We start from the raw sequence: 11433 nt of genomic DNA on the forward strand, positions 1-11433 counted from the left end.
CTGAGCTGAGCCTACCCGTTCCCCTTCTTACCCACCACAGGGTTTTGATCTGCAGGAAGAACCAGGAATGCTGGCTTCCTATTTTTCTTCCAGCCCTGTTTCCAGTTGGAGTGTTAAATGTCTGAGGCTTTGAATAAAAGGTCACCCACAAGGCAGCATCAGAGGGGAGCCGGGGTAATCTGAAGCTGGTATCTCGAGTGGGAAAGGGGACGTGAAGAAAGAAGCTGAAATGGCACCAAGGGAGCAGGGAGGGAGGACAAGGATTCAAGGCTGGCAGCGGAGGAGATGGGGAATTAATGTCTCAGGCACTGCTCTGACTTGGACCTGTGATAGCACTACCCAGAGATTTCTTGCAGTGGGCTGGAGAAGCAAACAGCAACAGCACGTGGGAAAACTGCACTGCCTTTCACCTCTCCTACTGCAGGAGCACTTCGGCTCCCTGTTATTGTCCCATTGCACTGGACAAATGAATCCAGGGATGCTCCCTCCTCTGAGCAGCTTTTAGTCTGTCCTGGCAAAGGGCAGGAGCAGGGGAAAGCAATGCCCAAGCATGGAATGTGTTGGCCATGGTCACGCAGCCGGTTGGAGAAAGACACAGCTGAATGTCCGTTTGCCCTATCTGGTGCTCTGGAGGTCTTGGGCAAGCCAAGGAGGTCCCTCGGGAGGGAGTGGTATGTACAGGAGATGCTAGACCTGGGAAATCCCTGTGAGGTTGGTGCCGCTGTGGTCAGCACCAGTTCCCTCAGTCCCTCTGTCATTTCCCAAACGGGAACCTGCAGGGCAGTCTGAGGAAAGTGGTTCATCTTCTCTATGGCAAGGAGTCTTGATCTTTGCTGGATTTCAGACTTTCTCTCCTGTGAGATGATACCTTTAAAGGAAATGACTGCTCAGTCAGTTGGGTGTGAAGTTGCTTTATCCAGAATTGCAGCTTCATTACGTCACTGATGGCCACAAAGGCCTGCTTCAGGGTACGGGCTGATGTCTCATCTAAGTCAGACTTGCCTAAAACCAAACTCCTGGCCTTCCCGCTGAGCTACTGAACCTCAGAAATCGTCTCAATGAATGCCAGTGCTTTCCATTTTTAGCTTATGCTAAAAGACACAGAGAATATATCAACATCAGAGGTTGTTAGCAGTGCCTTTCAGATGCTGCCCAGATTCCCTTGGGTTTAGGCATGTGCACGGTCCTCTCGACCCAACTGTGTAGCTGAGCAAGCTCACTTTCTGGCCACCACTCCTGCCAGGGTTGTATCTTGCAGATAATACCAGTGTGTGTTAAACCCGTGCACAAACCCTCTCTAGAGGGCTGTGGGGAAGGAACAGCCCCTCAGTGCTCCCATTGATAACTCTGTGACTCCTGTGTGGTCTCCAGCCAAAAATTAACAAGCTCATGGTTTGGGCAGGCAATAACTAGTAGTAAATAATGACCTTTTGTTGAGCCTTCCATAGTAAATGCACATGTACAGTGTAGCTTTAAGGAAAAGGCACAACTGTCTTGAGTCAATGTTTCTGTCTTTCTGCTTTTGGGGTGATTCTTGAGTTAGCACAACTCTTGTCTGTAATGGATGTCTCACAGCAGTGACCCCACGGCCCTGCCTCACCCTGTGCTCTCCCAGAGTGCAAGTGAGGGTGTGGGAGAGCCAGTGGCAAGGAATGACAGTCTGGGGGCCATACCACAGGCAGGCAAGTCTCATCTCAGAGACGTCTCCACATGGCTGGAGGCTGGAGACCCCACTGGGAGACAAGAGAGGTCTGTGGAGACTCCAAGGAATTGATTTGTGACCATTAAACATAATTTACTCCTCCATCTGTGTATTCTGACTAGCCAGGGCCAGCATCCTCTGCCAAGCCTCCGCTGGTGGCTTCTGGGTGCAGCCGGTGCCGGTAGAGTCTCCTTTCCCTGCGGCTCCCAAGGCAGATGATACCTGTCCAGGGCCACACCAGACAGGCAGGAACAGCTCTTTTCTTTGTGTTAGTGCCCCGTGTCCTGTTACAGCGCCGAAGCCTTTCTTGGATTACGGCGGGTGTGCAGTCTCAAGTGATCGTGCCTTGCGGGCTGCCACTGTTCAGCACCACGTTTCTCCAGGCAAACTCATGCTATGGGCAGTTTCTCTTGCTCCAAAATCCCTTTTCCAGCTCTGTACCCTGACAAGTTTTGGTCTTTTGCAGAAATGAGGGTATAAAGGATGGGGTGGGCAGGTTAGAGCCAACTGGCTGGGTCTCACAGGTTTGGATGCGAGATGAGCGGTGCTTTCCTGCCAGGCTGGCGTCTTGTACCTCTACGGTGCCCATGCATATCCCACCCCTCTGCTCTGCAGCCCTGCTGGGGAACCAGCCTGGTTTTGGATCTACTGGGCACTTCTGTGCCCCAACATTGAAACAAGAGACAAAGACACCCAAGGAGTTGACCAGGGCTGCTGGAAAGCAACTGAGCACCACAGAGACAGACAACAGTAGCCAAACAGGAATGAGCTGCTCTGAACGCTGCTGCAGAGCCATTGCCTCCCCACAGCCCTAAAAGAAATCCACTGTAATCATTAAGCTGCCCTCGATTGTGTGCAGCTTCTCATGATTACACTGCCTAATCCATCGTGAGAGACAGCGCTTGCTGTCTGATCAACCACGAAAGCAGCTTAGCTGAACGCTTGCAGAAGTCCACCTGGGTGTCACCACAGAAAAGGGTGGCAGAAGCCTGTAGTGGGAAACACTATGCAGAAGCACTTCCTTCCAGCCCTTCTCTTGGCTTCTGCTGGAGCCACAATGGTTTCCCCTCTACAGGCTTTCATCTAGGTTCAGAACAGATGCCAGTAAGCGGAGAAGCAGCTTAATTTATTTATGGTATGCATTAACATTTATTCAGCTGGTTGCTGTGCATTGAGTAAGGTGGCAATTTGATAGGTGCCAGCCATTCCCTCGGCTTCCAGCAGAGTCAGGGCTCACTCTGTGCAGCAGCCACAGACTCTTCCAGAATGTGGAGCTGAGCAAAATGTGATGCCGTTTTGCTAAGGAGGGAGGAAAGGATGAGTATCCTGCTCCCATGACAGTCCAGAAACTCCGCCAAGGACAGCTGAGCACCTAAAAAATATATCCAACTCTGATTGGCTCTGGTAGGGATAGATCCAGGGGAAAATATCTCAGGGCTTTAAGCCAATTTCTTTGCAGAATTCCCTGGTGGCTTTGGTTATCTCTCTGCATCCCTCTGTGCTCACCACAGTAAAGAAGACATGGTGGCGTGCCACGTACTTGATGATCAAGGCAATTACAGCAGGCTCAGGGTGACACCAGAGCAGCCACCTTCCCCACCCTTCACCAGCCGTGAGGCTGTGTCCTGTGCGGACCTACGTGGCCCTGTGAGTTTCACACTATGTCCTTGAACCCCCCAGAGCAGATCCCCCACCTCTGTCATCCAGTTTGCTTTCTGCACAGAGCCTGGAGCTGCTGCTCTGCTTCAGCCTCACCGTGATGCTTTTAAATCTCACTCTCCAGGGTCTCACCTGAGGTGGCTTTAATACTGCCAGTAAGTACCTGTTGATACTGGGGACACCTTGGCCCTCAGACAGCAGTCGTGTCCCTACAGTTGGCACTCCTGTCACATTAGGCCAGTAATGAATGAAGGCTCAGGCTGGGTTAGCATTTAGAGCCCGTGTACCTGAGCTAATGGTTCACTACATGCCCTTCTTCCTCCCATGCCTGCTTGGTGGTGAGAGGCACTGTATTGTAGAAAAAAAACATCTTAAGAAAGCTAAAACCAAGGCCTCATTCACCTGGGAATAACATTAAGACATCCATGTGCATTTGAGCATCTGTGTACATTACCCAGCGAGCTTTAAATGCTGCAGATGTCTGTGTGCTGTGAATCTGGGAGTCATTGCACTTATCTCTCTGAAGGCCTGGCAGCGTACACAGGCTGAGGGTCCAGCCTGATTACACTGGAGAAAAGTGGAAAGTTGAGAAGTCTTGTAAGCTCCGAACATCCCTTAGCAGCACCGTAATCACATAATCAAGGCCAACTCAGCTTGATGTGATTTGTTTCATTATGAAACATAATTCTCCCTGGAATTTTAGTTCTTGCCGGCCCTCCACCCCCAAAATGTGCCAGCTCACAGCAGAAATTAATGTTGGGGGAGGGAGGATCTGAGTGCGAAGGCTACCCAGGCGTTTAAATATTGGTTTAACACATGCTGAGTGTCCTTTGATAAAGGCACGCTGAATTAGCACAGAGGGTTTCAAGCTTTGCCAAGCAAAAACCGCGTGGAGGTATTCATGCAGTGCTGGGCTGAGCCGGCCAACAGCCCCTGAGTTATGCAGTAAATGACTGCAGGCCCCTTACTGTGCTTCACAGGTGGCAGGGAAATAACAGAAGCTGATTTACTCCACTTGAAGATTTGGTCCATGGACTTATGGTCCTTGTTTAAGGTTTGCTGGAATTTGGGCAGAGAAGTCCCATCCTTGGTGAAATTTGCTTTTGGGGTGTGTCCATGCCAAAAAATGTAGAAGATGTACAAAAAATGTACCGTTCAACTCGGTGTTGAACTGGACTTACTTGAGGAACTGTGTTTGTTTGAAAGGCAGTTTGTCAGCCTTTCCCTGTGCTAGCTGTTGTGGTGGAGGCATTGCAGGCTGGTCCCTGCTTGTCACGCCGAGGCACCAAGTTGGCCTTGCGCTCACAATTAGATCGCACCCTGAAACCCTGACAATTCCCAGCCCTCGGCCGCTGGGGCTAACGTGTGCATGTGCCGAGTTTCCAACACGGTTGTCAGCTCTTGGTTTCATTTTTACCTGTCTCTATGTGGTTCTCTTATTTACCTTGCGACTACAATCTTTGTGCCCCCGATCAGATCTGCAGGAGCTTTCCGTGCACAGCAAAAGAAACAATGCCATTAGAGGTAGCAGGAGCTCGTCTGAACTAGCAATCCTGTGTGCAAAGTGGAGCAGCACCCAACCGTTACCATGCCTCATCCTTACGCTTCTTTCCAGGCTTATCATGTGTTCTTTCATCTCCAAACAGTGATTGATGCTGCTCAAACCTCCACTTGGCACCTGCCCATCATGCAGCATCCAGGCCACAAATAGCCCCAGCCAGTAACATCAAATTTCCGTTCTACCTTTACTCCCATGTTTCACTTCTTTCAGCCAATCGAAGTTAGCAATGTTTTTGTTTAACACTTCATCCGCTAAGTACAGCCCCCACCAGTGCCTGCTTCTCCCCAGCCAAGATAGGTCACTTGTGGGACACTGCTCCAGGCCACTCCACACTGATAATCCTCCAGGCAAAACTGTTCAGCAACCAAAGTCGCTTCCCAGGGACAAATAAACCACCTTCACTTGGTACTGCAAAAGGAGATTTCTGATTAAATATAAGCTCTCCAACAAGGGGCACGGACAGCCTGTTTGCCCCCAATGAAAGCATCAACCAGGCAAACTAACAGCTCTCAGGTGGGAGAGTTTGCAGGTTCAGACTCCCCGAAAGCTGCTGGTGTTACCCCAGACAAACCCCCATCTGCTTATCCAAGGAGTGACTGAGGGAGGTGACTTCTCACACAACTTTCTGCTTGTTCTGCCTACCTCACAGGCCAAGACTTCACCTGGGATGTTAACAGAGCTGGTATGATCAGGAATAACTGTTACTGATACCTAAATGTTCTCATGTCTCTTCACCCAGTGACTCATGGGCTCCTCTGGAGCTGGGGTAGTTAATAAACAAGCTGCAGATCAGGCTCTGCACAAGCATCCATCCTGCCGATTCCCTGCTTCCAAAGAGCCAAAGGGCACTGGAGTTTTCATGGTTCACTGAGTAGTTAAAAAAGACTAATTATTAACCTGGTGAGGACAGTCTTTCTTTTGTTAAGCCCTTTATCGGGTTATCTTGCTAACATAACTGGAGAGGATCTGGGCGATGGGTGGGGGAGAGGGGAAGCAATGTTCTGCATAGCTTGTCTGTTCTCAAAAAATCACAGCTGTGCCCAGCACGCGAGGTGGTGGCACAGAGGTAAGGTGTGGTTTTGCTGCTGTGTCAGGCCAGCCCATTAGGTATGAAGGTCTAGATTCACGTGGCTTTGGCCGAGTTCCAGCCTAAAACTCCCCAACAGCTGCGTCCAGATCTCCAGAGATGCTTTTGCTATAGATAACCTTAGATGTGTTTGTGGGAACGACTTACCGTACAGGTCCTTTGCGCTTAACTTGGAGGCTCCATCCGCTCTGCCCACACTGCCACTGTAGAAGAAGGAAGGTACAAATAAACCATCAGCTCCTGAATATTGTTAACATCTGCTTTCACATGCAGCTCACACAATAATCAGCACAGCAGCCCTGCAGCTCTCCTGAGGGGGACCAGCCCTGCCCTCCTTATCACGTCTGTCAGATGTGGTGAGACTCTGAATTACCAGGCAAAGCATTTGTTTTTCCAACTGTGCTGGCAGCTCCCTGGGCAACTCTAGCTGTTATCCACACCACAGGCCCATGTCACTAAACCCAGCAGTCGGAAACAGGAGACAGAGGGGCCATCAAGGCCTGTCCCTGCTAGAGTTACCTTCACACGCAGTGTCCCCTGGAAGGCCATCGCTTCTGGAGGGACTGTTTTAAGGACAGCAGCTCCCAGTGAGCGGTAAGTGAGGTTGTTACAGGGAGCAGCGGAGCTAAATGGAGACCCCTCCATGTTATACCTGAGTCCACCTGAACCTGAGGCAATGTAAGGGCCAAGATTAAGATCCCTTATTAATGGACCCTTTTGAGATGTATTTGTTGAAAGCAGGTGCTCAGATGTAGAACATGTCCCATGGGAAAACGTGGAAGGACGTAATTGTGTGTAAACACTTGAGTTTTGGGGTGTTAGGCCTCTAAGCATAGGTTACCTCCCCTATAAGGCTACCCCCACCATACCTGGGTTGTGTGTAGGAGTGCACAGCCAGGAGATAATGTTTCTCTGGCTCAGGCTGGATAGGGAGGATCAAAGCGGGACCTCAGGGTTTCAGGCGCTGTGGTCGGGCTGTCCTGCATGGTGCAGTGAGCCAGTGGGTGGCCAGTGGCTCCTTTCTGCTCTGTCATCATGTCCCCTGAGGGCAGGTGGTGGTTCATGGTGCTCATACGCCTACACCCTGTTCTCTGGAGACCAGGAGTATGTGGGAAGGAGGGAGAGAGCTGGTGGCTCTGGTTCCATCAAGAAGCTGCCATGGGCTGCTGTAACCTCCAAGGCACATGTGAAAGAGGCTCCTGGTGTCCTTCTCCTCTCTCTATACCTAACACAGCATTACCAAGCCACAGTGTGCAGGGCACATGAGGCAGTGATGCTAGCTATGGCCACAGCTTGTGAGGAGCCCAGGAAGGGGGAAACAAACACCAGGGACTTGGGGGGGTTAAAGTGAGACAGCTAGGAGCATCTGCCTAGGTGGTAGGAAGGAGTGGTGGTGCCAGCCACGAGATGGAGGAAGCCCATCACGGAGATCCTTACTTTGATGAGCCAGTGTTGCTGCTGAGGGATCCCTTGAGACTCATGTCGCTTCGCAGGACAGGCAACTGCAGCAGAAGCAGAGGAGACAAGGTTACTAATTAGAAAACACTCTGTTAGATAATTTATCCATGTGCATGCTCTGATTTAGTGTCTCAAAGCAGCAGGATGGGCAGATGAGAGCAGTCAGGTGAGCACAATGGGGTTTTCTTGCTGCTCTCTACCCTGTGGCTCAGGCACCTCTCACAGCTCTGACCTGGGCTGAAGATGACACATCCCAGGACTCCTTTACGAAACCGATTTCCACCTCTCCCCTCTTACCTGTCTCTTCCAGGCACACCCGAACTTTGTGGTACTTCAGCACATCTTTTTTTGGCAAAGCAGCCCTACCTACAGTTTAGCAGGGACTGATGTGGCCTTTGCCTTTATGGTCTGTCAGAGGCTATTAACAAACGTACCGATCTCTGTGGCCGTGTGCTCATGACTGTAAGTGTCCTGAGTCATTTTGCATGCCCATAGTGTCAATATCTTTTGTTATATGGCAATTTCAAGCTCTATGCCAGCTGTTAAGATATCCTTACCAGGGTATTGCCTGCATAGAGAAGTGAGATAGTTGTGAATGCTGCTCCACTGGCAGCATAAAGTTGGAGAAAAATTTACTGTGATGGCTGAGTGCTTGATGAGAGGCAGACAGCCTCAGTTCACAGATTCTCTTTCAGATGAAAATTATAAATAATGTGAGAGAAGATGTGAGAGTGATCCAAGCACTGCTCTGAGAGCACAACTGCAAGGGAGAAAAAAAAAAAAAGGAAAACAAGGTATAATAAAACCTCAGGACACACTTTATATTGGATATTCACCTCTGTTCCGGTGCACGAGTTGAAGGAAAGCCAAGACAAGTCTTCACTTTGTATTCACTTTTGAAAAGCTCAGAGGGCACCTGCCTGTGGCCTGGGCACTCAGCACCTTTTTTTTCTTTGCCTGGATCAGACCCCACTCCCCTCATTATAAGGTTGTCAGAATTCAAAGGTATGGCTTTAAAACACTCATTATTGACCTGAAGGAAGAAATTAATTGGTGTCTTCAGTGGGGTTTCCTGCAAGGGGACCTTTGAACGTGCTTGCCATGTGCTGTGGGGCAGCTGTGACAGCCATCCCTGGCAGGCAGGGGAGCTGCCTCGCAAAGGTTGTTCTTAACTGAGTTTAGGCTAAAGTGTGTGTGTAATCCCCAGGGAATACTTTGGCATCATCCTTGGCACAGGGGATTTCCCCTCTAGAGGCTGACTATCTCTGCTGCAGGGTTTGTTGTATCGTCAGCAGAGCTGCCCTAGATTCCTTACGTATCCATTTTTATTTCTTGTGTTGGAAACACTTGTGGTATTTTGCTCGGTGTGTTTCACCCTGAGCTGAGGGCAGATACAGAGTTTTCTCACTGATCTCAACAAAGCTGCACGTGTCAGAGGGATGTATTTTGCGGAGATGCGGCTCTCCAGGCGAAGCTCACGGCTCGTGTGCTCGCTGCACAGGGGTGCACCACCGACACCGCTGCACAGCCACGCACGTACGCGTGTACGCACACACCGTTTGGAGGATCCCAGCGAGTTTTGGGTTCAGCCTTACGGCTTTCAGCCTGCTTTGTGTCGCAGTAATGCTCCTCAGCACTGAGACACTGTTAGAAATTACTTTGAAGTGCATTTTGTAGCTAGCATATTAAATTCTCTCTTTTTAATCTCTCTTGTGGTTGATACTAAAGTCCATGCACAAACACATACACACGCACATGCAGATATAAATTCATACACATATTGGAATCGAAACCTGTTGTTCTGCCAACCTCTCCGAGTGTAATAAAACCCATCCCTGTGCCCAGGCTTGGGTACCTATGAATTTTTCCTCTGTTAATAGCTGTCTGCTGGTTTCCTTTTACAGTCCTCAAACTGTTCCTATCTCCCAGATCTCTGTGTGCATTAGCATAAGATACCTAGAAGAGGCAACTGCTCTGATAAACCCAGCTCTGGTCTGTTTACACCATCTATCACTTTAGTCCCATGGTTGATGATCATAGCTGGGAATGTTTCTGCATATTAATGTAATATTTCTGGCTCCCTTTCACTTACTGCCCCAGGGCCGAGTCCTTAATGGACTGAAATCCAGGCTACTCCAGCGAGTAAGTGGCGCCAAGTTTGGCCGGTGGAGTTCAGAGCTTTCTCCCAGGCCCCAGACAAGAAACAGCAGGAGGAACTAGGGATGCAGCCAAGGTCACCCTGTTTTTTGTTTCTCCTTCACAAGCTCTCTCTGAAAGACAAACTCTGGGGATCTACTCCTGCTTTTAGAGGAACCCATCTGGTCAAACCTTACGTGGCTGCCAGAGGAGCAGACCCCATGGCAAATGGCAGAGGTTGCTGCTCAGCTTTGTGGGTGAAGTGGGACCAGCCACAAAATGAGCCAATTCTTTGTCTCATGGTAGTTAATAAGAAAGTGCTAACGGGATAAGCTGGGCTCCCTAGAGCAAGGCAGGATAAGGTATCATGTACCTTGGCTGGTGGAAATGCCACTGGACCCTGCAGGTGTCAGAATGACTTGCTCCCGTTTACTCCCCGATGCTCTGAAAGTCTTCCACCTGGACTAGCAGAAGTTGCAGTGCATTAGCACTGCTGACATTTCAGCGAGGGGCTGATTATAAATTATTCCTTCTGACATGTCCGATCAAGCGATCCCTTGCCTGTCTCCGCATTTGTAATGCTGTAAAACCCCAGTGTCCTCCCTCCCTTCACCTAGCGCCGTTGGAAGGTTGTCCTCACTTTCAGGGTACCTGTGTCTGAAAGAGCGTGTGAAACTGGAAGCAACGCGAGCACCTGCCAAGTCAGCAGGTCCTTATCCTGCTGAGCTCCCTTCTTTTTATTTATTCATGCTATTTTCATTATTTAACCTTTGCCTAGTTCTTACTGCTGCTTTAAGGGCCATATCTGTGTTCAAACTCGTGTTAATCACAATGAGGGTGTGCTGTGATGCTGGCCAAGTTAAACCAGGACAGAGCCCTGTACCAGAGCTTTTAATTCAGTTTAAATTGCCTGATATTAATTGAATCCTAGCTGGCAGACTGGGGGGGGAGGGGGCACGTTTCTGAGAGGTTGGAGACTTTATAATGATTTTGCTAAATCGAGAGACGACCGGACTTGAACAGATGAAGAAAGGGCTGAGAGTACTTCACCTCTAAATGCATATGGAGCCAAAGATAAGACAGGAGAGAGGGGATGGGGTGGGGTTGTGGCCAAGCGGCTGGCTTTCCCCAGGTCTCCACTTCCCTGTGGGCGCATCCCTAAGAGGTCCAACAGTCTGCAACCTCTGACATGCACGTTGTCTTCTCCCCGCTGTCATTTCAGCTGAAGCTCACACTTCCCTGATTAGAGGGTTCCTGATCTCCCTCTTATCTCCCTGCAGGGTGTGGCTGCTTTCTTCTCCTTCCCCAGCGGGATGAGCATGCATAGGAAAGGAAGTGAGACGCAAATTTAGCAGCACAATGTGTGGCTGTAGAGGAGTTGCCTTTGACTCAGCCTTATGAAATCCAGTTTTGAGACCATGTACCCACTCTTTTGATGGTGCAGGGCAGTATTTTCTCTGTGGGTCACCAAGAAAGCCAGCTAAGCCTTGCATGTGACATGGTGTTTAAGGGGATAGGGGCTCCAGCAGCTAATCCAGGCTCAAATTCTGGCCATGGGGACAGGTGGCAGCACTATGCTTCTGCTGGGGGAACTTAACAGGGGAAGCTTAACTGCCTGGCTAAAGCCTGGCACTGTGACCTGTCCCAGGCCAGGAGATCTCATGTGCTGAAACAGAGGCCCTTAGGGAGGCCAGCAGAAGTCAGCGCTGAAGGACATCAAGGTGGGTGAAGTCATATTGTACTTTACAGCAAAGGAAATGTCACTCTCTGACTTTCTGGGCAGTCTTATCCTTGGAGGTCAAATATCCTCTTGAAGACACACTGAATCGT

The 11433-nt window shown here is 49.8% G+C and overlaps 1 protein-coding gene across 1 annotated transcript in view; it reads right to left on the reverse strand.

Annotated features, from left to right (window-relative positions):
* Positions 1 to 7947, reverse strand: part of EPS8L2 (EPS8 signaling adaptor L2) — a 46119-nt gene extending 38172 nt beyond the window's left edge. Inside the window, exon 1 of the mRNA XM_009979897.2 lies at positions 7902 to 7947. Coding sequence (XP_009978199.1) covers positions 7902 to 7947 — 46 coding nt within the window. The remainder of the gene's footprint in view (positions 1 to 7901) is intronic.
* Positions 7948 to 11433: the final 3486 nt, after the last annotated feature.

Source organism: Tauraco erythrolophus, chromosome 6 (genome assembly GCF_009769465.1).
Source record: "Tauraco erythrolophus isolate bTauEry1 chromosome 6, bTauEry1.pri, whole genome shotgun sequence".
Lineage (NCBI taxonomy): Eukaryota > Metazoa > Chordata > Aves > Musophagiformes > Musophagidae > Tauraco > Tauraco erythrolophus.